The sequence below is a fragment of the Mugil cephalus genome, chromosome 17 (genome assembly GCF_022458985.1).
Source record: "Mugil cephalus isolate CIBA_MC_2020 chromosome 17, CIBA_Mcephalus_1.1, whole genome shotgun sequence".
Lineage (NCBI taxonomy): Eukaryota > Metazoa > Chordata > Actinopteri > Mugiliformes > Mugilidae > Mugil > Mugil cephalus.
This window is the reverse complement of record NC_061786.1, coordinates 7,675,032-7,701,709: the sequence shown is the minus strand read 5'-3', so window position 1 is coordinate 7,701,709 and position 26,678 is coordinate 7,675,032. Positions and strand designations below refer to the sequence as shown.

Here is a 26,678-nt window from a genome sequence, read left to right as displayed (position 1 = left end):
AGTCCCTCGCAAAAAAAAGAAAAAAGGACCTCATCCCATTTATCACACCGCACCTATATTGATCCCGAAAAGGTACTGAAAGAGGGATCTGATGAATTAATTTGCTGTGAGGTGGCACCGTGAAGCTCCTGGCTGGGTGAGGGATCGTCTACGGGTTCGTCCTTACGCCGAGCCAGTTGTTTTCAGAGGAGGGGCTTTTGTGTGGAGGTCTGTTTTGCCGTGCCAGTGGCGAGGTAAGAGAGGTGAGCACTGCAGATTTTGAGCTGTCGCACTCCAAGAATCAAGTCTGCACTGAGCTCATTGCCCCGCGATACCGATCAGCGCGGTGCCACACTGACCTCAAATGGTCGGAAGCGGTACTGCCACTACGCCTAAAACGGCATCTGTGCTGGAAATGCACCTCCGGCATATAATGTTAATAACTCCGGAGAAAGGCTCGTCATAGAACGGATCGAGCCTTGGAGTTCTGCTAATACACCACAAGATTTTATATTGTCCTCATGGTAAAACCCACCGACAAGGCTGACATTCAGAAGCACCCTGTCTAATTGACTTCCTCACAGCAGGGGACTCCTCTGCATCTGACCCAAAGTCAAAACCACACATTAGCACGACCACCGGGGCCTGATCTGGCAGTGTGTCATCACTCCCCGCCGGTATAGTTTCGATGCCCCGATGAGTTGCCCACGCTGGGGTAATCCTCAGCTAAAGGTCAGGCGTGCTTTGCTCTCTGTGCGTGGGCCCGGCCTGCACTCACACGGAGCATTGACCGGTTGTGATGTGCAAATGGCTCGGCGAGATCAGACTACAGACGGGTGTGCGTCTGCGAGGTGAGGTTTGCCAAGAAGGAATAAGCATGTGGACGCTACGTCTGCACGTGCACAGTCCATCTCACCGCGTCTCCAAATCTAAACGGCCCAAACGTGCGATTCGGCTTTTAACAGCTGAAGGATGCTCGAGTGGGTAGGGCGAGGATTTATTTTTGTTGCTAGCAAACGACACGCGCACGTGCGCCTGTTTGAGGGCAGATAGCGGTTGATTCAAAGTCCCTGTCAACTCTTTCTAAGGGGAGATCACGGGGAGCTGCCTGGACCTGGCTCACCGCCTGGGCTGTTTGGACTGAGTCATACTACTGGATATTTTCAGCAGTAACCCGGTCTCTAAATGCTTAATCCAGATTACGAAATACAGATTTTTTTTTTTCCCCCCCTTGAATGCTCGGATTAGCTCATAAACTCATATGTAATTGGAGGTAGAGGCATCACGCAGCATGCTGGACTGCTCCCCCGCGCGCCATTGTTGTACGGCTGCGATAATAGAAAGCGCTGAAACGGCATCAGTAGACGCCGCGATGGAGGCGATTGTTTAAATAAATCCTCGGGCTCGCGCTCCGTGGCACCGGTCGGGCTATAAACGAGCCGAGAGGAGCTCGTATTTGCTGAGTAAGCACCTCCTCCAGCGGTAGCAGCTGGGTCCCCGGCAGTGCAGGGCGGAGGGAGTAACGTAGGCAGCATCTCCTTGTTTTATTTATTCCCCTCCTTTCCCCTTTGTTCCGTGGAGATGCTTTTCTTTAAAAAATTAAATATAGGCTTGAGAATGTGCTTGAAGAATTTCGCTTTAAAAAGAGGGCATCTAGTAATAACATACACCTTTATTGTTGGGAGAGAAGTACAAAATATTAGAGGATTATAGAGGATTATTGATATTTTATCACCTTCCTTCTGCATCTTAAATACTTAGTATATTTTCTATTGTGTGCCTCTGCACTTAATGTAACCAACGTTTGTTTTTAGATGCTTAGAGATAAACATGTGTTATCTCAAAGTTAGGTATGTGTGTCTAATAATCTCGACATGTTTAGTGATTTTAACTACTAAGATGAGTCGAAACTATCCAAGTTGCCCCGGTTTCCATCGCGAGTGAAATTCAACTAAATTAAAATTCATGACAGTAACAGGGGTGGAAATCTGATGCACCTTCAACTTTTATTCAACATCACATCTCCTGTAGTAGACATTTGGTCTGAGAGAACAGCAGACTACGGATTTCTAGTAGTACGTCTCAACAGAAAACCACTACAAGTATGAAATGAACAGGAGAGACAGAAGGGTTAAAACATGGCTACAGGCCTGCATGCACAGAACGATGGGGTATATATATATATATATATATATTGTTCTCCTCTAGGCGGGTGCTGTACAAACTGCGCGGCTACCATTCAAGCGGTAGGTCAGTCAATTCTGTGCGGGCAGCGTCTGTTTCAGAGAGCTGTCTGAAACCCAGCCGCACGCACAGTCTGGCGTACGTCACACAGTAGCGTTGGGTAACATCGTGAACGACAAGTCCATTCAAAGAAAAGGCACAATCCCATCCTCAACAGTCACCCAGCAAACGCTTAGGGAAACGTACAGGCTGAAGTCATCAGAAACTAAAAGCTACAAGTCCCACGGTTGCATCCAACAAAGTGCTCTGTGGATGGATGGTATAGCAGCAACTTGAGTTGCGAGAACATCAAATCGACTGAAGTGACAGCACACAGTGTGTACGAGTCTGTAAAGCGGTATGCGTTTTTTCCAATGGTCCTGGGTCAGAAAACAGTCCTAAAAGCATGTGTTTTGAAACAGACAAAGCATGTTTATTTCATACTAAAACAATATGCACCCGACATCAGAACATCCCTCTGTTCATTTTCTTTTCCTTCCCCCTCTCATGTCATTTCTCTGTTTGTGTTCACTGAATAATTAAAAACAAATTACACACATTTATTTTTGGGGATACAACATTTTCATGTTTTTCAATTTCAAAAATGTTTCTCCAATTACAAGCAGCTGTGCTGGTCTCGCTGTATGTGGGCTATTTGTTCTGCTTAGAAAAAGAAAGCATTGTAGGACAGCACAAAAGCATTCATTAAAAACTGCAGCAGCATTTTAAAAGGAGAGCAGACAGAAATCGGGGCCAGCAGCTGCCTTGTTCAAGTATCACATGTCTTTGCATTCAATCCGTTGTCGATCAGCCAGGAGTTATTACTCTCTTCCATAGGAAGGTCAAAGCTAATTTTCCCCATATACAATTGAAACATTTTGGCAGGCAATTGAATAGATTTACCAAGCTTACATTAATTAAAATGGGTGACGTGGCATTAAAATTTAAAAAAGGAAAAAGGAAATAAAATACAAACAAAATGTTCTATCCATAAAACAGCTAAGAGCCTTCTATTTAAGTACACTGGTAATCGTGAGAGATAAAATCATTTGTTATTAGACAATAACTGGTGTGAGTCAGTATTCGTCATGTCCCGTGTTGTGGGGGTGGTTTATCTGACATGAGCACAGAGAAGAAGAGACAACTTTACAAAATGATCTTTTACCTACTGAGTGATGATTATGTCCCCTCAGTGTCTGTGACAGTGTCTACCACTGGCTGACTCGCAGCTTCCTCCATGGGCTCACTCTGTTCATTGTCTGCGTCCTTAGGAGAGGCAGGCAGCTCCTGTTGTGACTCTGTTTCACTTTCAGGGAGCAAAGAATCAAAGGAAGGGTCTGGTGCGGGCTCGGGCGAGGCCTCGGGCGTGGGCTCAGCCATAGCAATATTGTCCATCGCGGGTCCATTGGCCCACTCGGGTTGGGGCGAGGAAGCTCCCTCTTGTGACTCCTCCTCGTCCCTCTGCGGGCTCTCCTGCTCCTCCAGAGAGTGAACCGAATCCTCAGGGGGGCTGGTAGCTTGTGCGAAGGCCGCAAGTGAGTCCTGGGACGAGGCCTCGGCCAGCGGTGAGGCGTTGCTTGGGGTCTCTACGTCGGGAGAAGGAGTGGCTTTGGGGGAGGGGGATTCGGCTGTGGGCTGGGATGCGGACTGTGTGTGTGCGGGGGCCTCTGGCTGCGGAGACTCGGACTGAGCGGGAGCCTCGGTCTGCGTGCTCTGACCGCTGTTGTCGGATGACGGCTCCGGTGAGTGGGTTGAGGGCGGTGAATGGGCTGAAGGTGGCGACTGCGTCTGAGATGTCTCAGATTGGACAGGGCTTTCTGACTGGGGCTTGGACGCGGCTGCCTGGCTCTGTAAAGGAGGAGGAACCTGAGGCAGCAGCTGATTCAAACCCAGGAGAGGAGGTTTGGCCTGAGCCTGAGGCAAAAGAGGGGACTGGAATCGGGACTGAATCTGAGGGTTCAGTTTGAGAGGGGGGAGCAGTTTGCCTTGGTTCAGTGCGAGGTTAGGATTAAGAGTTGGAGTTGGAAGCAGGGGTGTAGGGAGAGGGAGGAGAGGCGTCCAGCTCCCACGTTCGCGATCCCTATCTTTGTCGTGGTCTCTGTCTCGTTCATGCTCTCTGGTGCGGTCTCGGCCGCGATCTCTGTCTCTGTCTCTGTCTCTGTCCCTCTCTCGCTCCCTCTCGCGCTCTCTCTCCCGGCTGTGGCGGCTGCCATTCATCTCTCTCCTGAAGTCAAAATCTCTTTCATCTCTGTCTCTTTGTCTCTCCCACGGACGCCTTCGTTCATCGAGGTCTTGGTGAAGTTCACTGTCAAAGGGAGCTGCGGCACCGCCGCTACGGTTCCAGGGCTGCGCCCCCCCAGCAGATCCAGCGTTTCCAGAAGCACCAGCCGCCCCCCCTGCCGTCCCAGGACGGTTGTCAAAGCGGTTCGGGAAATTCTGGCGGTCGTCCTGGAAGCCTTTTGGACCACCTGGGGTCTGTGAGCCTCCGCGCATGCCATCTCTTTCATCAAAGTCCCCTCTGGTTTGGTTCCAGTGGTTATCAGGAGTGAAGCCTGCGAGGGCCTGCAGACGTCCCACTAGGCTGGATCTGGCTGGAGGGTTCCCTGGCGTCTGGAGCAACGGCGGCCTGACACCTCCCGCGCCTCCGCCACCTCCCAGTGGCTCCCGATGCTCCGGCGGAGGCGTCCGCAGCAGGCCTGTGCTCTGCTTTTCCATCGGGGGGAAGCGGTAGTCCTGGTCTTTGCCCTCATCAGCCCCAGTGGAAGGTTCATCTTCTGTTTTAGACACGTTTTCATTGTTGATGTTGGGGGCCCTGTTGAAGGGGTCGAGCTGAGCGAAGGGGGCCCTGGCACGGGCCTGAGCCTGGAGGGAGGCGTCGAGGAGGCCGGCAGCTTGTTGTGCGGGACCCTGTTGCATGAGGAGGGGGAAGCGGGCAGCTGCACCAGACTGGAGGAGGTTGGGTCGCACATCCAGGGGCAGCAGCCCGGGCATTCTCTGCCCACCCAGACCGGACTGATGCAGCGTGTGTGTGAGGGAAGCTGTAGGATGCATGCCAAGAAGACCCATCCCACTACGGACTGCATTCTGCATACCTGGAGAAACAACACACAGAAAATAAAATTAAAATTCTTCGTGGGCAAACAGAAATCCATAAATAAGGGATGCACTAGAACCAGAGTGTCAGGTGTCAGTATGATACTGTGCTCACCTAAATTAATCTTTGTAAAACAGCTTAGATACAACTGTGCCTGATACCACTTTTATGTAGCATTAAGATTCACCTCATTAGCTCTGAAGGTGCAAACAAGACGGCTGTTAATTAGGGTCTTTTGGCTCAGAGACATGTTTCCAATGTGGTGGTACACACACAAACTCTCAAACTTCACCTCTGCTATAAACTTAGTATTTATAAAACCCCCACATATGATCTTAAAATGAAAGATGATTTTTATTGGGATTCAAAAAGCATCATCTCACCTTGCAGAGTAAGTTCTGCAGCAGCATCCATACCCTCTGCAGACTGTGGAGTCTTGTCATTAGCGGACTGCTGAGTTTGGACTCCCACCGGGTTGAACACACCAGCTCCGGGGATGGCTGTGGGCATGAAGCTGCCAGGGATGCTTGTTGGAGGAATCATTGCACTGAATGGTGATTCCTTGACGTCTTGGCTGGAGGCCATTGACGGCTGGACTAGAGCTATAGGTGAAAAGAGAAACAACAAATTTAATCCAAACTTATGATTTTTTAACTATGTAGGTATTAGTCATAAGGGTATAACGTCATACTTACAAGTAGTTGCTGAAGCCATTGCTGCTGTGTGTGCAGCCTGCAGGAAACCTGCACAACAAATAATAACTTGGAGTAAGCTGGAGAATTTCTGTAGGTCTGATTTTTTTTTAGACAACTGCTTGTATCATTTACCTGGTGGAGGCTGTGAGGCGTTGAAGCCAGCCCTTATGAAGGGTGGTGGTGGCCCGTAGCCTGGTGGGGGTATACTCATAGTGACAGGGAAAGTGGGAGGCACCAAGCCTACAGCACTGGGAACTGCCTGCGGCACTGAAAGCTGAATATGAGACATATGCGAGACATGATGCGAGATATGAGTGAACATACGAAACAATGATACATTAATAGTCTGTGGGTGTTCAAGCCCATTGCTGCCCTTTATGTGGTGATAGACAGTCATTCAGGTCAACTGAGAATGATGGAGTTGAATTTGTTTACAGAAATGAGCTGTTCAAAGACTTGTGGTTTGGTGTCCTTTTGTAGGACTATCAATTACATGCAGAGATACTTTTAATGTGTATTACTAGATACATACTCTGATGAGAAGTGGACTATGTCAGGCAAACTGTTGACAACCTATCTACTTCCATACCTGTACAGGCATCATGGTGACCTGCTGGTTGTACGTCTCAGTTTGGGTGTTAGATGCTGCTGCGGTCTCAGCGCTTACTTGCTGACTTGTAGCTTCCTTGGCTGGTTCAGAATTTTTAGCTGCTTCCCACTCTGGAGACGTAGACAAAACGATGAAGAGTTAACTATTGTCCAATTATGTGTTTGGACTAAGATAAACAAACAAACAAACCAAATCTTTACTCTCCATTGGGTTTTACAATGACATTCCTTATCCTTTAGGATTTGCATAGTCATTATAAAACAAACGGAAGTAATGGGGCAGAAAACAAATTCAAGTAATTGATGAAATGTGTGCTTTCATCATACGGATGTAAAATTGTCTGTGTCCCGTTTATGCTTAACAAGCACAGCTACTGAACAAACAGACTTAAGTGTCTGTGCCAAAGAAAGAAGTGTTTCTCTTCACCATCATTGACTGTCTCCTGGTCAATGATTCCTCCTTCAGCAAAGCCATCCAGATCGTCCAGCTTCACTTTCTCCCACGGTATGTAGGTGACACCCAGGTCCACATCCCAAAACTGCTTGTACTCCTGCTTCACACCTTTGTTCAGAGCCCATGCAATCTGCATCAGATGGACACGCAAAGGTCAAGAAACAGCGTTTTGCAGGAAGCGTACAATGATGTGCTCGGAAAGTTAATCTTTCACCAGTGGAGGTCAAAAGAAAATGGCATTAGAAGAAAAAGCAGAGAGAATTTAATGAATTAAATTATAAAGGAAATGGGACCTTAATGATCTTGGAGCCAATCTTAAAAGAGCCAGTACTGAGCTTCTGGCGGGCACGGTATGCATCCTGTCTGTGGACCATACAGATGTAGGCACAGCCTCTGGGAGGGATCATCTGCAGAGAGACGCACAAACACACAGATTGTATTACATAGGACATAGGAAGGTTAAACAACAACACTTGACCATAACCAAGAATACCAATAGACTTGGGTATGAAGACTTATCGAGATAGAAAATCACAGAGAATACACCATATAGAAAAATGACAGAAAAGGATAGGCAGTAGTTCAAAATCATTGAAGCTTAAGGTCAACACTGGGGTAATGACGCACTCCCTCATCACATTTCTTTTAAAGCTTTTGATGATCAAAGAACTGTCTGATACACTACCGATAAATTAGAAGTCTGCTTACATTGATGGACTCTATCTGGCCAAACTCTTCAAACAGATTGGTGAGGTCTTGCTGAGTTGCCTTTTTGTCCACTTGGCCCACCCACAGAGTAGTGCTGCACACTAGGTAAGGAGAAGACAAAATAATTAAAGTTCATTCAGAAAATAATAAGCGAAACATCTGGTCAGAAATGACTTCCACGAACCACTTAGTGTCTTGGATCTTATGGGAGGCAGCCCTTTCTTCTGCCTCTCCTTTTCCCGTTCTCTGGCGCGACGTTCACTTGAGTACGACCGAGATGATTTCCTCTTGCGATCTCTGGAGCGTGACCGTGACCGTTTGCGGTGCTTACGTTTCCGTGAGCCAGAGCGAGATCTGGACCTTCTCCTTTTGGGAGACCTACCAAGAAACAACACAGAAACACTTAGTAATTCTATCCAAGCTGACTATGTGACATACAAAATTTGACACCACTTTTTTAGAAGATCAAACCCAGTTTTCACAATTTACTGCTGCACTGACATTAAGGAACTATAGCTATATGTGAATTTAAGGAAGCTTTAACTAACACCTCTACTTGAGAACACAATCAATAACCCTGTAATTGGGTTCACAACAACCTTGGACTGAACTAGATATGGAAAGGAAACAGAAGTATTAACATTTAACACTTACACATATTCTAAAATAGACAAATACACAAGGTCATAGGGAGCAGAATTACTGAAAGACATCCTCTGGTCAGAACCAGTTCTATACAGCTTCTTGTGCATCATTTGACCTTTAGGACATCAAGCGCTCTTCCCCCCAGCGTAGTTAGCATTTCATAGCTTCTTCAATATTAATGGATAATTCAATATTCCAGTCACATTCACAATCATTTTCCACAAAATGAGATTTCAGAAACAAACGGGACTGACCTAGAGCGTGACCTTGAGCGTGTTCTGGATCGTGTGCTTAAGGTCTTTTTCTCCTCTGTCTCAAAGATCTCCTCTTCCATCCCATCAGGGCCCTCGTCGAGATCCATGTCCTAAAGAGGACATTGTTAATATTCAGGGCATGCAGTAAAGTATCTCGGTATCTAGGCATACTGTAAATAATTACATTATGCAGCTTTTCTGTTATAAACCTGAATACATACAATCCATGTATAAATTTAAAAAGAAGTTTTTGGTAATGGCACATTGACCAAGAGAAATACCTCCTGCTGGTTGTCTATGGAGTCATCCACCTTATTCTCTGGCTCAGTAAGCTGTGACTGACTGCTGCTCTGAGCAGTCGCAACCGAGTTCTCTTGTCCAAAGATAGAGTCCTGTCCTTCTATGTTCATTGCCTAGAAAAAAACAAGGCCAGAATTATTACATAGTATAAGGAGTATCCAACTTGAACAGGAAACCAAAATAATAATAATAATAAATAACTATAATACGGAATTATATCCTTTATTCTTCATCCTTTATTACTTATTTATTATATTACATCCTAATTGATAAAAAACAGCCTTTAACAGTAGATCATCCATCATAAAAAATGTTAACAAAGCAGTGATGTTTTTGTGCAGATGAAATACCTTCTGTTGGTGCTCAAGCAGCTGCTTCTGAAACTGCTCCAGGTTTTGCTGTTGTAGTTGCTCGGCCAACTGATGGAAAAGGGAGCTGTTCATGGGCTCGGACACCATGGGCCTACAAGTGGTCAGAGGATTGATTAGATACAACAATGAAGGGACATGAGCTCTAGATAGATTATTAACAAGGTAGCAATTAGGCCCACTACACTCACAGTTGAGTTGATGAGCTGTCCTTCTTAGACTCCTCGCCGCGTTCAGAATCATTCCCAAAGTCAAAAGGACCCAAAAGTTTCTGAGACACAAAGTAATCACATTAGAAGAGATAAAGCAACACATACGTAACAGAAAGAAAAAAAAAAGAGCAATGGCTACTGTCTGCTCCATTACCTTATTAAAAGAGGAGACCCGCTGCTCCAAAGGGTTGAGGCTGTTGGCTGTAGCGGCGGCGGTGAGTTGAGCTGTCAGAGCTTGCAACTGCACCACCAGGCCAGCATCCAAGGCCTGCAGCAGAGATGGCTGAGGCTTCTGTTGCTGCATCTGCAGACTCTGGACCAGCTGCTGCAGCTGTAACAGGTGACAATGCAATGTATTGGACACATTTTAAACACAAGCAAATAAACAAATATCATGTCACATCATGTAAATAAAAAACTAAATTCACTCAGAAACAGTTTAGTAACGGAGATATATTCACCGACCTGTTGTCCCTGGGGACTCTGTAAGATCTGCGCAACAGCAGCCACAGTGTCTGTGTTGGTAATCTGGGAAGCCCAGTCAGGTAGAGCCTGGACTATATTGGCTGGAGTGGCTGGTGTAGCTGGGGTGCCTAGATTCAGAGGGAGACGACAACATGAGGTAAACTTACTCTGCAGGATATAGTGGCAGAATATATGTGTTTTACTCTACACATGGGCTCTTACTGACCAGGGGTGGTGTTGTTGACCTGGGAAGCACTGCTGGGCATGACGGGTGTGACGCTGGGAGGAGGAATCCCTGCAGCCATGTCCAACAGAGGCTGAATGATGTCACTCTTGAAGACAGCATTCTTTTGCCATAGATTCAGGACTCTCACTATCTTACTCTGGAAACATCAATAAAGACAAAATATCTTACAACCATTGTCGGATATTCCACTTTATTATATTTGGGTGGATTGTCTGTCTGTCATATCATCTTGTTCTCAAACCACTAGTCCAGTCCTATATCCTATAAATCAAGAAACCCACAATCAACTCCCATTAAACCATGACCAGCTACAGAAAAGCAACAGAGAGGAAGTGAAACTCTATTAAAAACTGCCTGACCTTATCATCTGAAGGGCAGCGGTAGAGATGCTGAAACGTCGCAATGATGTTCTTGCTGAAGCGTGGAGCAAAAACATCCTTCTCTGTGCCAAACTGGTGTCGTGACTGTCTGACAATTGAGTCGATGACATACAGCCCTGGGACCTTGTATTCTGGCTTGCACTGTGGAATAATCAGATATCTGGTGTTAAGAATATACAACAGTGAGAAATGAAACACTTCCTGTGGGTTCTTCATTCATTCATTAAGCAACAAATGCACCAATTTAAAGTATTAGTTAAAGTTGGTCACTAACAATTTATGAAATTGTTAAAGCACATTGACAGTGAAAAGAAAAACACTGGTGCGATACTATTAAATGGATCATCTTCCCATCTACACATTTTTTTTAAAATTGACCCCATAATCACATGTAGAAAATGTAAACGTTCTTCTTCATGGTTTACAGTCTTTGGGGGATGAAACTGACTGATCCTTATTTAAAGTATAACTCACCTTTTGTATGAACTTCTCTACACTCTGGACAACGTGCTTGTAGAACTGAAAGGGAAGCAAAGGAAAAACCTTTTGAGTGACCTGAACAGCAGTGGCGCACTACTTACAGCCACAGTATTGGTGCAGACAAGAGTAAAAAGACAGTAGCGCTGCCTATTAAAAACATGAACACGGAACAGAAAATACTCAGACTGAATATTAGTTAGAACACCTCTCCAATTTTCCCATCGCTCTTAAACACCTCCACTGCCAGCACCCCTTACTGACACCGAAAACAGAAGGATTAGCCATAATTTTGTCTACTAGAAGATATATAATTTGTACAAAACCAGAAAAAAAAAACATTACATCGCCCAAGCTGTACTTTCATAGGGGCATATAAATGCAATGTCTTATATAAGAACTATAATAATAATAATGAAAGGAAGCCACAAACATCAACCATCAGGACAGAATATTTCATTTATGTACATTAAAAACTAAAATACAAGTAACTGCAAAGTATTTGTGTACATGAGCACAGATAGTGAAGTAAAAGTTTAAGGAAACAAATCCAAAGACCAGCATGTCAAACACAAAACAATCATGTTTAATGTGCTGTGCCTTGCCAGATTTTGCCACTGAAAAATGACAGTTAGCCAACGATTAAGGAGTGAGAAACCGAGTGCTTATGGTAGTTTGGGCCAAGCCATCGATAAGAGATCAACCAAAATACTAATTTAGGACATGATGTTGCTCAGAATGTGAATGGGAGAGAGAAAGAAAAACAATTTGTCATAAAATTCAGGTTAATAACACCCAAGGCCCAATCTGTTGCAGCGCTTTTTAGTCAATGGTCATTTTTCCGCACCATTGACACCACAGCTACCATAGAGCTACATCTCACGTATCTAAAACCAAAGATAAACAGAGGCAACTGGCCATCTTCTTTCCATTTTTTCATTTCACTACTCATCCAAGTGGCTTCTTCACGCCAGGACTGCCCACCACAACCATCTTTCACCTAGTGTGGAAGTATGAAAATATATTTTGGCACAGTATCTGTGAAAGGTTTACACTGTATGTACAAGTGTAACATTAACATTAACATTCAGTCTCATTTGTACATATGATGCAGCAGAATCACTTGGTGTCAGTTCATCAGTGAACAAATGAGCAAAAAGATGTGGAAACACATACTACATAAAACCCAAGGAAAGTCATTGTTTTCCAATTAAAACCACAAGTTCTCCAATCGGCCAGCAGATGGAGGTATAGTACATGTAATGACCCAAACATCATTGAGAAGTAAAACAATTGTAATTAAATAAAATGTTAGGTGTCACTGTCAAAATCGAAATTCATTGAGGTTCAGGAATAATAAACTGTCAGCAACTTTTCAGTGAGTTTGAAGAAAGCATGAGTCCATTAAGAATGATGATCAGATGGATTCAATGACAACAGAACAGCAGCATCCAACACATATTTCTATAGTTGCAGAAATTAAAAACACTATGTCAACTATCCAGGTAACAGTAATACAATGAGCGTGACTCGAGGACAACTCTGTTTATTTTTTTCTTTTGTTCTTCAAAAACAGAAGTCTGGCTGCCTTCTTTCATTATAAATTACACTTCACTTAGGCGTATTAGATTAATGAAAACCTGTTTTACTAAGCACATGGAAGGAAAAGAACCTCTAAAACAAGCGCATGACAAGTCTTCAGAAAAGCTTGGCACGCAAGGTAAACGTAAAATCTTAAAGACTTATAAAAGCTTGACCGTGGAAATGGCAGTACGGCATTATTAGAAGAATTTAACTCATTTATATTTTACCAAAAAAAAGCTTAGTGTATGGTAAGGCTTCCAGCAACTGCAGATGAACAGTATGACATTAATTTGTGGCCACACTAATTAAATTAAATCAATCAAATTTGTGGAGATTTAACCTCATGCCCCGTTTGAACTGATGAATCTGGACTTGCAAGTTTTTGGTAAAAGAACCATGCTGTCTTTTTGCTTTTGTCTCCATTTCAGAAAGCACCATTTAACTAAACACTGTGGTAAATAACTGCTCTAAATTGCCCAGCTAGCTCCAAACAACAGTTCTTTCCTGTCATGCCTAGCATAATGAGTTGTGCCAATAGTGTTACTATAAGCTCAGCAGTCAGCTTAGATGTATCGGATATAAAATAGTTGTTTAGCTAAATAAAACAATTTTAGTTACTGCCTGAGGAGAGTTGCAGATAAGGAGTTTGACAGATTTGATAGTGATGTCTGATGAAAACAAAAGTGCCATGAAAAGAAAAAAATATGCAAGAAAATGTGATGAATCAAATACTGTGATTATGACATAAAACAGCCCTTATAAAGATATATAAAGATAATAAAGAACATTGAGTGGAAAACTCTTTTTGCAAATTGCAGAAAAATAATTGAAGCATGCTTCTTAAACAGCCCTAATAATAGTTTAATAGTGTAATTTTCTGAAGATGATATGGAAAAGGTGGAGGTTAACACAGGCTACTGATTAGTGTGGGAAGTTTGTAAATCCTATATTTGAACTGTAAGTAGCAGCATAGTTAGTACATTTACATGCACGTGAAAAAAATAAACAATTATCACCTTAATCCCACTAACTGGACACTTTAAGACCATATAAACGTGTTACTCCGACTAATAGAGTTCTGCGATTGGATAATGCGAGAAAAAAATTTTCACCAACATATATACGCCTTAAGTATAGTTAAAGTTAAAGTAGACAACGTGCGTGTGCATGCTCCACAACCAGTAGCTCCCGGCACTAATTTGATTTTCTCCATTGCATGTAAACTGGGACAGGGACCACATTCACAAAGTCGCAATCTGTTTTCATACCCTGTAGCCCATATCGTTTCCAGATCCAGATGAGCATGTGAGAACTCAAATAAAATGCAGCAGAGGTTTTTGGTTTTGTCCCTACACTTTTATGCTCTACCCAGATGCCCATCCCTCACCTAAACAAAACATTAGTATTCTGTCAATATACTGTCGGTAGTGAAAATGTGTCTGACTGTCTACACAGTGTTTCCTCTCGGATTTTTCTAAGAAGTGGCGGTAGTCAGGTTCTAGCTCCAGTCCCAATTGCAAACCACAGCAAAATATCTGGTGCTTCACATTCTTGTCTAGACTGGCCACTCGTTCAACACTGAGATATTACAGAAGCACTGACATCTCAGACTTAGCAGAAAGAATCTGTACTATCTATTTTGGACTATCTAAAAGGCTAGCTAGCCTTATAAGGGTGCTAATAACAATCCATCCCAATTACTGACCGCTGCCGACCATGGATTATGTGTTTTTAGCCAATATTTGAATAAAATGCCATTAAAAATAATGATTTAATAATAATTTCAGTTTAGTGAGTTCAACATTAAACATCAAATCCTGCTTCTTAAGTGTAAATGTACCCTCAACATCCTCAAGAGTAAAAAGGTTTGGACTGCAGTGACTGAAGGTTCAAAATACTGTTCATTTTGTCAGTAAATGTCAAATTTCTCTTAAAAAATAACAACTTGCATGTCACAGAGTATGCAGAAAGAAGAGCCATTCTTACTGCATTGACCTGTAGTAAGAATTGAATAAAGATGAAATTAAATCATGAGATTCTCCACCTTTTGACATACAGCCACCCACCAGAGCACAAACCTTTATCACAGACGTAAAAAACACACACTTTAACAAAACATAATTTGCTGCAGTGCTGTCTCCAAGCAACTGGTCCAAGCATAATGCAGAAGACACAAAGAACTTTGCCCGCAACATTCACCCTGACTTACTCAGCCTCATTTTAAAAAAACAATCAAGGATTATGAAAAATAATGTTTTCAGCCTTATTCTCCACCTACACAGGGTGTCCAGTGTGAGCAGCATATTAACAACAGCAGCTCCCGTGGTCTGTCTGTGTATAAAAGCACTGAGACACTGTAGCTCTAAGACTTGATTATTCTTAATACACACTGCCTGGCCAAAAATAAAGAGGCCACTGGGATTTAACTAAGCAAATAGGTACAAGTCTCCTATTGGACAATTACTGCATGGGATATTATCTTTCAGCTGGCAACAAGTTATTTAACACCAACCGATGCGATGAGTAGTTTCTTATTTCTTCAGACCATGTTGTAAGACACATGCCGTGGTCGTGGAAAAGATGTTAGTCTGTTTGAGAAGGGTCAAATCATTGGCATGCATCAAGCAGAGGCAACATCTAAGGAGATTGTATAATAATAACAGTCGAACGCATTATTAAAAACTGGAAGGATAGTGGAGAACCATCATCTTCCAAAAGGAAATGCGGTCAGAAAAAAATCCTGACCACAATCGCTCATGTAGATGTTGAAATCAAATCAAAGAAAAACAACAGTAGAACTCTGGGCTACGTTTAATAGTGAGCCTATGAGCATTTCCACACGTACAATGTGAAAGGACTCCAGGGATTGGGAGTGAACAGCTGTGTAGCCTTAGGAAAACTAAGCGGAGAGACTAACCAGAACAATGCTTCAGTTTGCTAGGGAGCGTAAAGACTGGACTCTGGAGTAATGGAAGAAGGTCATGTGGTCTGATGAGTCCAGATTGACCCTGGTCCAGAGTGATGGAGCATCAGGTTAAGAAGTGAGGCAGATCATGTCTAGTTCCTACTGTACAAGCCTGTGGGTTCAGTGCTATGATCTGGGGTTTCTGCGGTTGCTCAACAGTATCATTATGTCCTAAGAATGAGGTCAGCTGACTACCTGAATATACTTAATGACCAGGTTACTCCATCAGTGATTTTTTTTCTTCCCTGATGACAAGGGCATATTTCATGATGACAATGCCAGGAGTCATGGGGCTCAAGTTGTGAAAGAGTGGTTCAGGGAGCATGAAGCATCATTTTCACACATGGACTGAACCCCACTGAGAATTTTTGGGACGTGCTGGAGAAGGCTTTGCGCAGTGGTCAGACTCTGCTATCATCAACACAAGGTTTTGGTGAAAAATGAATGCAAAACTGGACATTGCAGAAGATAATCAAAACAATGCCCCAGTGAATGCGTCCAGTAGTCAAAGCTAAAGGCGGTGTAATGAAATATTACAGCACGGGACCTTCTTTTAGTGGTGACTTTTTTTTTTGGCCAGGCAGTGTATGTTATGTTTTAACACAATAAGACAGAAGAGCAGTTGGAATGTTTTGCTGATATCTTTTGCATGAAGCACAATCTGAACTACAGCGTATAAACTCACTAATCACTAAACATTAGGTACCTGTTGGTCGCAGTACTGTTGGTATTTATGTCAAGATGATGCAGTGAGCATGAGTATGTCCATGCAGGCTGCACTTTGACATAATGTGAACTGTAAAGACAGGGTGACGCCAGCTTTAATTCTATTCAACTATTGTTTCCTTTTAATAAAAAAAACCCCAAAAGGTCAATTTCAGATTTAAATCAAATAACTAAATAATAATAATAATGAAAAAATAAACTAAATAACAGTCAGTTAAGCCAGCATTAAGCTTAATTCATTCAGTGTACATTGGGAATTAAATGAAAGACAAACTGAAGGAGGTCAGGTGATAAAGCATTCAGTCTGAGCTCTATTGCTTTAAGTTATCGTTTCCACTCTGTGAAAACGCACAAATTGCTTGAGTTACAATATTACAAATAAGAGGGAAAAAAATAAAATAAAAATTATACTAAAAGTTGGAAAAAATGCATATAATAGATAGGAATTTTGGAGTTCCCTTATATTACACACTACAGCAGAAACCACAAGCAATCTAATAATCTAATAGTGTATTTTACAAACAAACATCATTTTTCAACAACTGCACTGGCCGAAAGGACGCATTCAGAATTTCACCTTGCAATCATTTGTCTGGTAGCTTGGTGAAATGTCCCAATCACGAGTAGGAACGAAAGGATAAACTGTAACCTCTCTTGTTTGTTATGAAAACCAACCATCATCAACATGAGACTCTCCTTAACTCATTCGAGTTGAGTATCCTGCTCCTCTCACACCTCGATGCATTCATTTTCTCTGCAGTTACAAAAGCCAGGATGTAACAAATGTTAGGTGGACTAGGAAAAAGTTGCTACTGCCTAGCCCTAATTTAATACACATCACTGGAACTGACACAAGAGGTTTGTTTAAAATGTGAAGAATATTATGCAACATATTTGCCATTCATTCCATTTCTTGGAAAAAACAATAACTTGAACCACGTTATCCAACTCTCCCACATGAATGATGCATTAAGCTCCAGTTTCCTTCATTCACACAATAACATTCAACAATGTGTCTCTAATTGGATCTCTGCTGGTCATTGCTCCCTTCTCCTTAATCTTTTCCTTTTCTAGCTCACAACCACATTCAGCCGTTTGATTGGATTGAAGAGGATTACTGTTTCGTTGTAGCATCAATCATTTTTACTGGATTAAGTGGTCTAGAAGAAAATATCAAATTGACATGGTCACCCATTAACAGCTCATTAGTTTAATGGTTATATTGTCTCATTAGTTTAATGGTTACATCAGCAAAGGGAATCTAACGCTGAAGCGTAACAACATTTAGTTTTTTACTTTGGCAACATGATCCAACCACTTGCTCGCTGATGTTTTAGCCTCTTTGTCTTAACAAGCCTTTTTCTTTTCAGCAAACCTTCTCTGCACTGCTGGCTGTGAGGTTTCTATTTCTATCAAAGCTTTAGCAACGAGTGCTAGATTATTTCAGTGGTGATGGCGGCTGCAACCTGCTGTCACAGATCACACCAGTCATGTTGTTGTTCTGACATAAACGCACACCCGGAAAATTCCTGAACTTTCCAACAGCCAGTGCATATCTGAACTGCTCATATGCTGTGTTTCCATTATCCCAAGAAATGAGCAAAACCTAAATGTGGCAATAAAAAACTGATAACGGAAACACCTACATTCTGAACAAGCTCTCAAACATCGCTGAAACATTTTTACGCTCTCATTAGGTGTTTTTTTCAGAAGATATGGAAGTATATTGCAAAAGTGCAATGGAAATACTCAATTTTTCCAGATTTCCCCATCACTGGAGATGACATAGGGGGTCATGTGACCACTTCATTTGAAGCCCATCTTCCTCAAAGTGAAGTCTCATTATTAGTCATTATTATGTGATATCGTGAGATGAGACTTTATGAGAGTTACTGCTCATTCCCAAAACACCTTTCAATGGAACCACGTAGAAAGTGAAACTTAACCGAAATGACAGAATTCCCTTTTATCTCGTAAAAACTGTGATAGAAAAGCAGCTACAGACACATCCATCCCACCACCTCTCTCAAACTGACTTCACAGAGGCCGGTAATTTCCCCTGTCAGGTTCAGTCAGACTGGAGTCTAAGTATTTGCAGCAGAGATTTTATCATGTCATAGCAGAAAAACGGATAACTGATGACATGAAAAACAATTACACTACATTTAGGTGGGCTAGTTTGAGCACCCCATGTTTTATTCATGCCAAGTGACATGACTAACTAACACACTTCATGTAACTGAGCCATCTCTGCCAAAACAAGTATCACTTTCTCCTGCTACGACGAGCTGCTAGGTCAAGATGAATAAAAACATAACTTGTTCAGTCCATGAGCACTTTCACATCTAGTTTGTTGTTCCGAAACCGGGAGGGTTTCCCCCACGTCAGTTCGCTTGGGCTACTGTGCACACAGCAGTTGCACTTTGTTCCATAACAAATCCACCGAGCTGAGATTGGTTAAAGAGGGAGGTCTGCCCGCTCACGGTCGCTCCCTGGAGCGGTTTGTTTGCACTGTGAACGCGTTACCCACTGGCCGATACCACTAGAATTATATAACCAAGCAATGAACACTCGATAGAGGTGTCTGGTATCACTAGTGCAGTCATATAGATGTTCACACAAACATGTGGTTCACATACAGCACACTGGTACATGAACCACAAAACCAGAATAAAGGTCAATGTCCTCCACTTTCCATTCAACAATTCCCTGAAACTTCTGCTAAATTATCATCAACCACGAATCTTCCTGCAATGCTGTTTGTTAATTGTGTACAACTTTTTTCCAACTACCCTATAAACATGAACGTGTCAAAGTTAAATGCAACATTGGAACATATAACGTATTACAAGAATCTGAACACAATATAGGGGAGAAAACAGCCTATGATTAGTCCGAGCTGTAATTAAGATGCACAGAAACTCATATGCACAAAGTGCCTCAGACGCGCAGGAGTTTTAATGTTGTGTCAACAAATAGCTTAAGACAAAGGGACGAACCGTGATTACTGCTGCAGGTACAGTCGTGGAGGTCCCATATTTAATATAAGATCATATTAAACAGTATGTACAGAAAAACTACAAATTAAGCTCTGCATTTTAATAAGAAATATTAGGGAGTCAACATTCTACGTCCTCTTTTGTGTAAAGTTCTTTTACCAAATATACCACAAATAAAACAATAGGGGACTTTCTGTGTTCTACGGTATGTGATCAAATGTAGTTTTAATTCTATGTAAATTAGATGAGGGTCACTGCAGAGTTTGACAGGCAGGCTGTTCTACATTTATCAAGTGTCTAATCCCCTTGACAGCTTTGACTTTACACTAGAATTACCAAAAGAAACGTAACTGATCCTAGATTAACTTTCTTTCTGACACATTATTAACTCTAAATGTTTCAACATTATCTAAGTGATGACTGAAAATATTCGCTTTTAAAAAAATGCACTATTTTACAAGGCAGCATGTAAAAAGTCTGAACTATCAGTAACTCATCATTAGACAAACAAACTACTAACTATAATTAATATCAGTTAAACTAGTTGTTCACATTCACAACTAAACAAAGTTCTTTTCGTGGAAAATAACTCTACTTCCTACCTTAATGATTTGACTTATGAATGATCATTAAAATAAGTCTGCAGCAGAGATCGACCGATATATCGGTCGATCTCTGACTATAACTTTATTATACTCGCTCTTGATGAAAATATCATCAGTGTTGTTATTTAACTTGCATACCTTAATCAACTTGGTTCACCACATCTTTGGATTTTAAGTCCTAAATATTTCTGTGTGTACAGAGGAGGATCTGTGTAGCATTACATATTATGTGATTCCAAGGGTGTTAAGAGATTGTTATTAGGAACGCTTCTCTCTTTCTGCTGGAAGTACAACACAGAGAGACAAAACACACAGAAGAGTGACAACTCTACAGACGGACCGATGTGTGGCATTGTCCACATCTGTCCCATTTGCTCAGTTCTTGTCTAGGAGGACATGGTATCTATAAGTGAACAAAGAATCTTGTGATTGTGAACTGCAAGGGGAAAAAAACTTGTGCTGTGCTTTCAGTTGCTGTTGGACACACAACAGATCCCAGCAATGCCTAGTTTAGACGTCCGTGTGCACCTGGAACAACGCTGTATGATAAACAGCGTCACTGCCCATCAACAGATTTGATTATATGGCTGTCATGAAGGGCAACAAATGTAGGACTTTTACTCTATCTGTAATCAACTCTTGCATGTCAGACTTAGCAGCACACAGAAGCAACAGACTGTGCCTTGTACTCCAGTAAAGGGGAGAGCTCACTCTGATCCTACAGCACATGCTCTTTCAACATATTGTGGTTCTCTTCGCTTCTGTGAAATTGGGAACCATTGGGAACGGATAACACTGGTGAAGATGTGCCCAGCCAATCAGATTGTTTTGGTGGACTTTATGCAGCTATGTACAGAGGAGTAATGGTGGTGTACTGATCCATGTCATCTGAGTTCAATTTGCAACAAAATGTCACAATGTTTGTTCTAGGATTATTCAAAAGCGTGTTGAGAATATTTTTTTTTTCTCTGTATAAATTGAAACAACTCTCTCTAATGAAATCTAATCTGTGTTACCAAACTCATATTCTGATAAAACTCTGGATAAAATTCTGGATAAACTCAGCCTTAGTTTTACTGTTTGTTGTCCTCATGAATTTGAAATCAAAACTAAACTAAGCTGATAGCTTGTTTCTTAGGTTAAGCATAGTACTGAACAACCAGCATCAAATTTGTAACATAAAATCTGAATAAAAAATTGAACAGAGCCCTAATTTGTTATTAAATCAGCACTTAAACTAAACTAAAAATACCAACCAGTAAAGCAAACTAGACTGAAATCTTCCCTGTAGCAACAGGAAGATACTGTGCGTGCAGGACTCATAAATCCCTGCTGCTTTATCAGAACAAACATTCAAGGTTTAGGCATTGAATACCCCCAGGGATGACTGAAATTACCAATGTTAATAAATACTGTCATACTAATGTGACACCAGCTTTTGAATTACAACTAACTCCCTAAAAATCTGCCACAAAGTGATGGTTCTGTAAAAACACTCATATCAAACACAAGTATTCATCACCCTATGTCACGCAAACAAGTGTATATATATGTGTGTGTATATATGTGAGACGAAAGCTGAATCATTAAAATTGTATGTTTGCCATAAATGTATCAATGCAATTTGAACCCATAAATCAACATTTTTAAAATCACCTGTGGAAACCTGACGATACGCGTCTTCACAAATCCTAATTTTAAACCTCACACTAACAAATGATTCCTCCAGCTCCATCAATATTCAGTGCGAAACAACACAGAAACTGACGTGACACCTGTGAAACACAACACTGCTATCAGATAATTCAAGAAGAAAAGAAAAAGACTGAACCCTCAACTACAAGCACAATCAAGAGCTCAAACCAACATCGACCAATGTGTGACAACAAGAACAGCAAAAGTCCTGCTTCCCTGGGTGTGTGGGAACAAATTAAGTTTAAATCATTTTTGTCTTCTTCCATCTTCCTTGTGAAACAACCCATACTCCTACCTAAGCTGGTAAGGGATTCTCTTATCTCTTTGTAACTCTCTCCACCCCATCCTCCTGCTTCACTTTCAGTGCTTTGGGGGAGCTGGGAGAGCTGCTGAGGGAAGGGGAAACGGGTGTTATTCACAGGCAACACAAGGCACAGCAACACCAAAACAGTTCCTTAAGAAACAGGAGCACAAACACAACTTAGAAATACATTATTGGACGATTCATTGTTAAGGGCTGGTGTCTTGAACATGTGCTGTCAGGCCTAGAGGTTAATGATTCAACATGTAGTAGTAGTAGTGATAATAAGACTCATACATTTGTTAAGAAAAAGGAATTGTCCAAGATTATCCCTTAATCACCGCAGAAATGGTCAACGGGCCGTGGTTAGTTGTTATTAAATAATGACAAACTATGTTTTTTCAATGGAGCCAGGGTGCAGGAAACCAGCAATGAGGATGTACAGCTGAGAGGAACTTCATTGCAAAACAGACACATATTCAGTTTTAAAGGGAATGCACACCCAAAAACTCCCCTTCTAACAAACCATTTATAGAAAATTCAGTAAAAAGTAGCAGCACGTCCCAAATATAGTTTATGTTACACGAGTGCGATATCTGGGCCAAAAACAAGTTTCACGTGGGAATTAAAAAACGTAAAACCTATGTGGAACTACTAATTCAGTGCATTAAAAGATTTTTTTAAGACTCAAATGATGAGTTTATGACTCATACATGATGAGTTTAGGAAGTGGTTGGGTCACTGTGTCTCATGTTCCGGTGATAAGTATCAAAAATGTCACAATGTTGCCATAATGTTAGAGTAATGCTTTTGTTATTCAATCAGATTTGGTGTTTGAATTAAGGGGACATTTACAAATTTTAGTAAACAAATACAGTCCACCACACAACCAGTCTGTGTACTTTATGCAAATAAATATGGCTTCAAAAACACACACTGCCCACAATGGGACACAATGTTGTGTTAATACTTACAAAATACTTTACTGAGCAAAAAGCAAAACACTTTTATGTATCTTTAAGCTCATATTCATTATATGGGTCGGTTCTAGTTTGGTCAATTACAAGAGTTCGACAACACATCTGCCAGACTGACGAATAATATCCTTAACGTCCCTCTCTCATATTTATCAGACTGTATCTCTACGTACAAGATCTTGTTGCAATTTCTCCTCCAGTCACAACAAAATATTGATATGGTGTCATTTTTATAAGATCATTTGCCAAGTCTGACATTTTGACATTCAGATGTAAGAGTCAATGATAAACTGATGGCGTTTGTCTTGTTTGTTGTAATAGTAGAAGTCGCAGCCATTGTCAATAATGACTGTAAGACTGTTTACACAGGATGTGTTTTTGTCTGTTCCTGTAACTCCTGTTTAAACTTTTTCATGTCTATTGTACTACCATTACTAAGAAACAAAGTATTCGGTTCTAATTAAATACCAAATCTCCAGCACAGCTTCTAATCAGTGCAACAACTCATCAAGAGAAAATCTGCCATGAAACAACAGTAAAGAAGCACTGAGACTGGTAAAGTAATGGTCACGTTGGTGGCACCTGCTTTTCGCACTATGAAAAGTAAAAATGTGAAAATAAAAAGCCTAGGAAACTACTTCACTTTAATCAACAGGTTTAATAATTTGCTAAATGTTATACAGTATCCACTTTTGTTGATACTATCTGTTCAGCCTCCTGGATTTTTTGCCCTGAGTCATCCACTCCCACATGATCTCACTGCTCCTGCAGCCCTGTGGCTCATGCCTCCAACACGAATGAATCAATATAAGCAACATTATTTATTTAACGTTGCCTGTATGGAAACTCACTTGTGAACTAGGCAGTGCTTACAGTATAAAGTAGCAGTTCAGAAATATCAAAATAACATATTTTGGCTTGCTGTTTTCATCTAATCTTTTTTTTCCCCACACAAACTAAGCAACGTACTCTCACTGTTTGCCTGAATTATGTCTCTACCATCTACATATCTATATGGTATGACATGAGTAACAGACTCGAGGCTTAACAGAAATGATCAAAGTGTTACGGATTTTATTTTACTAACTGGGTAATAATAGCTAATCAATTTCAAATTGAAACAAAGCAATAAGGGAATTGCAGAGACTCCAACTATGAATATATGTACCCGACTCATGATGTAATGCTCCATCACTTCTTAAATATGACAATGACAAGGCTCAAATACCAACTCTCGCAAAATCTTTTTCCCTGTTTGTTCAGTCTTCCTCACTAGTAGAATTTAGAGTAGAAGTAGAAAGTATATAGTCATCACAACTATACTTTATATTTATTTCAAATATTTTTTTTTTGTCTCGTGTAAGAATGTATGATATAAATCTCACCAAAATAATATATATTTACACATGTTGAGCTAAATTATTATCAGAAAAAATGAAGTCAAAAGGCCGGCTACAGTGTAAATGGGCTGTCATCACACTGATGGAACCGGTCACTAACACAAAAAGAAAAACAGCGTCTTGCAAATAAATTATGATGGATTACAGCAATTTGTGTCTGTGATCCACAGACTCTACATTTGCATGTTCGTCTTTTAGTTTTTACCCTCATTAGTGTGACAGTTTTTTCAGTTTCAGCGACTACAAGTTGGACACTTTTTTTCCAAAACCATTTCAATGTTTAGACATTTTAGACAATGTTTTAAAAATTCTGTATTAATTAAGACGCATACGGGTTTGCAGTCTGAGGCTGACGTTCAGAGTAAAGAAAGTCAATACCAACTCCACAATTTGCTAGGTTCCAATCTATCTATTTAGAAACATAAATGAACGCATCCCTTCATGGTACTGGTGCGTGAAATGTGGCTTAATGTTTATTACTATTCAAAATGGTTTGAAACCTACTGTCCCTAAAGACTAATTTTATGTTTATGTTTACTCATCAAGATATATACAGTGATAAGAGTTGGGGAACAGATCCCTTTAATGACCATTTCTGTATTTATCCATTACCTGCCTATCCTTTAATACTACATACTTACTTTTATAGCCTTTATTCCAGACTTGGTGATCTGGGTCATCTTGGCCTTGGAGATCGGCGGCTTGTACTCATTCAATGAGTACAACTGAAGGATGAAAAGAGACAAAGAGAACATCTTGTAATACAATGTAACTGCTATTACATAAGAGACGATAATAGTCAAAAGTAAACGACCACATCCTCCCGCCTGTACTTCTGCAAGCTCTGTACACAATTTGAAAACCCTTTATTTTGGATTATGTTGGGTATCAAAGGGCCGCTAAGTTCACAATAAAACGGTGTAATGAGCGCATCGTGGCATCTGATGGTAACATTCATTACAACAAAAATAATCATTCGCATCATCAGTTGTCGATTAAATAATTATCAGTCGCGAGTGGATCGTGGGTGTGCATTTGCTCGTTCACACGGGCAGTGGAAAAGCACAGACACACTTCAGTATCGATGCAGACAAACGATCCCAGCGCTAATAGCTTGGAGCCTTCTGGTAGCTAACGGTCAGGATAGAAACATTGTGATGCTTCATTGCTGTAGGTCATGTACACAGTGTGCACCAAGCAGCTAACGAAGATGTGATTTGTGTGGTAATTGGCTAAGTGACATAATGGTATCTTGGCCACGTTCGTGCCAGTGAGTTAGCTTTACCAAGTTATCACGCAACTCCGGTGGTTGAGCTAACTTGGAAGCTAACTAGTTAGCGTTAGTACCAGTCGGTGAAAAACACGTTTTCATACATTTGCAAATTAACGCGGCGTATATTTAGAAACACAATATCTTTTAAACTATGGTCTCTGCAGTGGATTAAATGCCACCTATCGTTACATTATCGTTACATAGCCGTGTACAAACAGCGGCCTTGTGTGAGGCTAACCCCTCTTCTTTTCTGCTACTTGACGCTAGCGAGGCTAACGTTAGCCAACTAACTGAATTAGACAACAACACATTCTCGGTATGCAGCTATCTGCAAGGGTTCGAAACAAACCTCATTGTTAAAGGCTTTGACGGCCTCCATGGTGTTGTATTTCGGCTCGTAGCGCCCTGTATGTATTTACAGAGGTCTCCTCAATAACCGGTTACAGACGTGCATGCCCGACGTTTGGTGAGATGGAGGAGACTGCCAATATGGCGCATAACCTACTCAATGGGGAATATGCGGAGGAACCGGCGCCTCCTAGCGTCAACTTCGAGGCACTACCAGTTTTACCGAGGTACTATACAGTGGTCATTAATTATTATTATTATTATTATTATTATTATTATTATTATTATTAGTAGTAGTAGTAGTAGTAGTAGTAGTAGTAGTAGTATAGAGTTAATAATAACACTGGGTGTGAAACTCATTTGAGTTTCATACCCATTATTTCATCTCAAGGGGGCCAGACCAGTAACATAACAGCTTAATAACTAATAAATAATGACAACAAAAATAGTTTTCCCCTTTTGTTTTGGTGCAAATAGGTACAAGTAAAGTAGGAAAATGTTTACATTTAATAAAGTATCCTTTACAAAAAAAAAAAAAAAAAAAATCGGGGCAGATTGCCGTTTGCTATTTAACCCTGGGTCTCAGTGATGAGTTCTGTCCACTTCTCTGGCTAAAACAGGGGATAGATTGGGAATAGAAGTTATATTAATTGAAAAATTGCATTCATAATGTATGTAATTTTCACACATAGCAA

General features: G+C 41.2%; 2 protein-coding genes across 3 annotated transcripts in view; both read right to left on the bottom strand.

Moving 5' to 3' along the window:
- tiam2a (TIAM Rac1 associated GEF 2a) overlaps window positions 1-3,445 on the bottom strand; it is an 84,297-nt gene extending 80,852 nt beyond the window's left edge. Inside the window, exon 1 of the mRNA XM_047611016.1 lies at window positions 3,368-3,445. The gene's annotated coding sequence lies outside the window, so the exon portion shown is untranslated. The remainder of the gene's footprint in view (window positions 1-3,367) is intronic.
- On the bottom strand, window positions 1,967-26,149 carry scaf8 (SR-related CTD-associated factor 8). 2 transcript variants are annotated; one of them, XM_047611020.1, is made up of 21 exons: window positions 25,985-26,034; window positions 25,004-25,087; window positions 21,980-22,073; window positions 11,108-11,152; window positions 10,613-10,774; window positions 10,233-10,389; window positions 10,007-10,134; window positions 9,696-9,872; window positions 9,521-9,600; window positions 9,312-9,423; window positions 8,943-9,074; window positions 8,662-8,771; window positions 7,947-8,140; window positions 7,763-7,863; window positions 7,348-7,461; window positions 7,028-7,184; window positions 6,581-6,711; window positions 6,124-6,265; window positions 5,992-6,039; window positions 5,680-5,898; window positions 1,967-5,294 (listed from the first exon to the last, which is right to left on the bottom strand). In XM_047611020.1, exons 6-21 carry the CDS (start codon window positions 10,309-10,311, stop codon window positions 3,382-3,384), a joined length of 3,837 nt encoding a protein of 1,278 aa, XP_047466976.1. In that variant the 5' UTR covers window positions 10,312-10,389; window positions 10,613-10,774; window positions 11,108-11,152; window positions 21,980-22,073; window positions 25,004-25,087; window positions 25,985-26,034; the 3' UTR covers window positions 1,967-3,381. The 2 variants fall into 2 exon arrangements, with proteins under 2 accessions (XP_047466976.1, XP_047466975.1); XM_047611019.1 differs by lacking the exon at window positions 21,980-22,073 and having other exon boundaries at window positions 25,985-26,149.
- Window positions 26,150-26,678: the final 529 nt, after the last annotated feature.

Excerpts from the sequence above, each read along its gene's own strand:
- scaf8 (XM_047611019.1), bottom strand. The coding sequence starts at position 26,014 with ATGGAGGCCGTCAAAGCCTTTAACAATGAG. Across the intron at positions 10,390-10,612 it reads GCTGCCCTTCAGATGATAAG|AGTAAGATAGTGAGAGTCCT; the intron begins GTCAGGCAGTTT and ends TGATGTTTCCAG. Across the intron at positions 6,266-6,580 it reads TCACCATGATGCCTGTACAG|CTTTCAGTGCCGCAGGCAGT; the intron begins GTATGGAAGTAG and ends TCTCATATTCAG.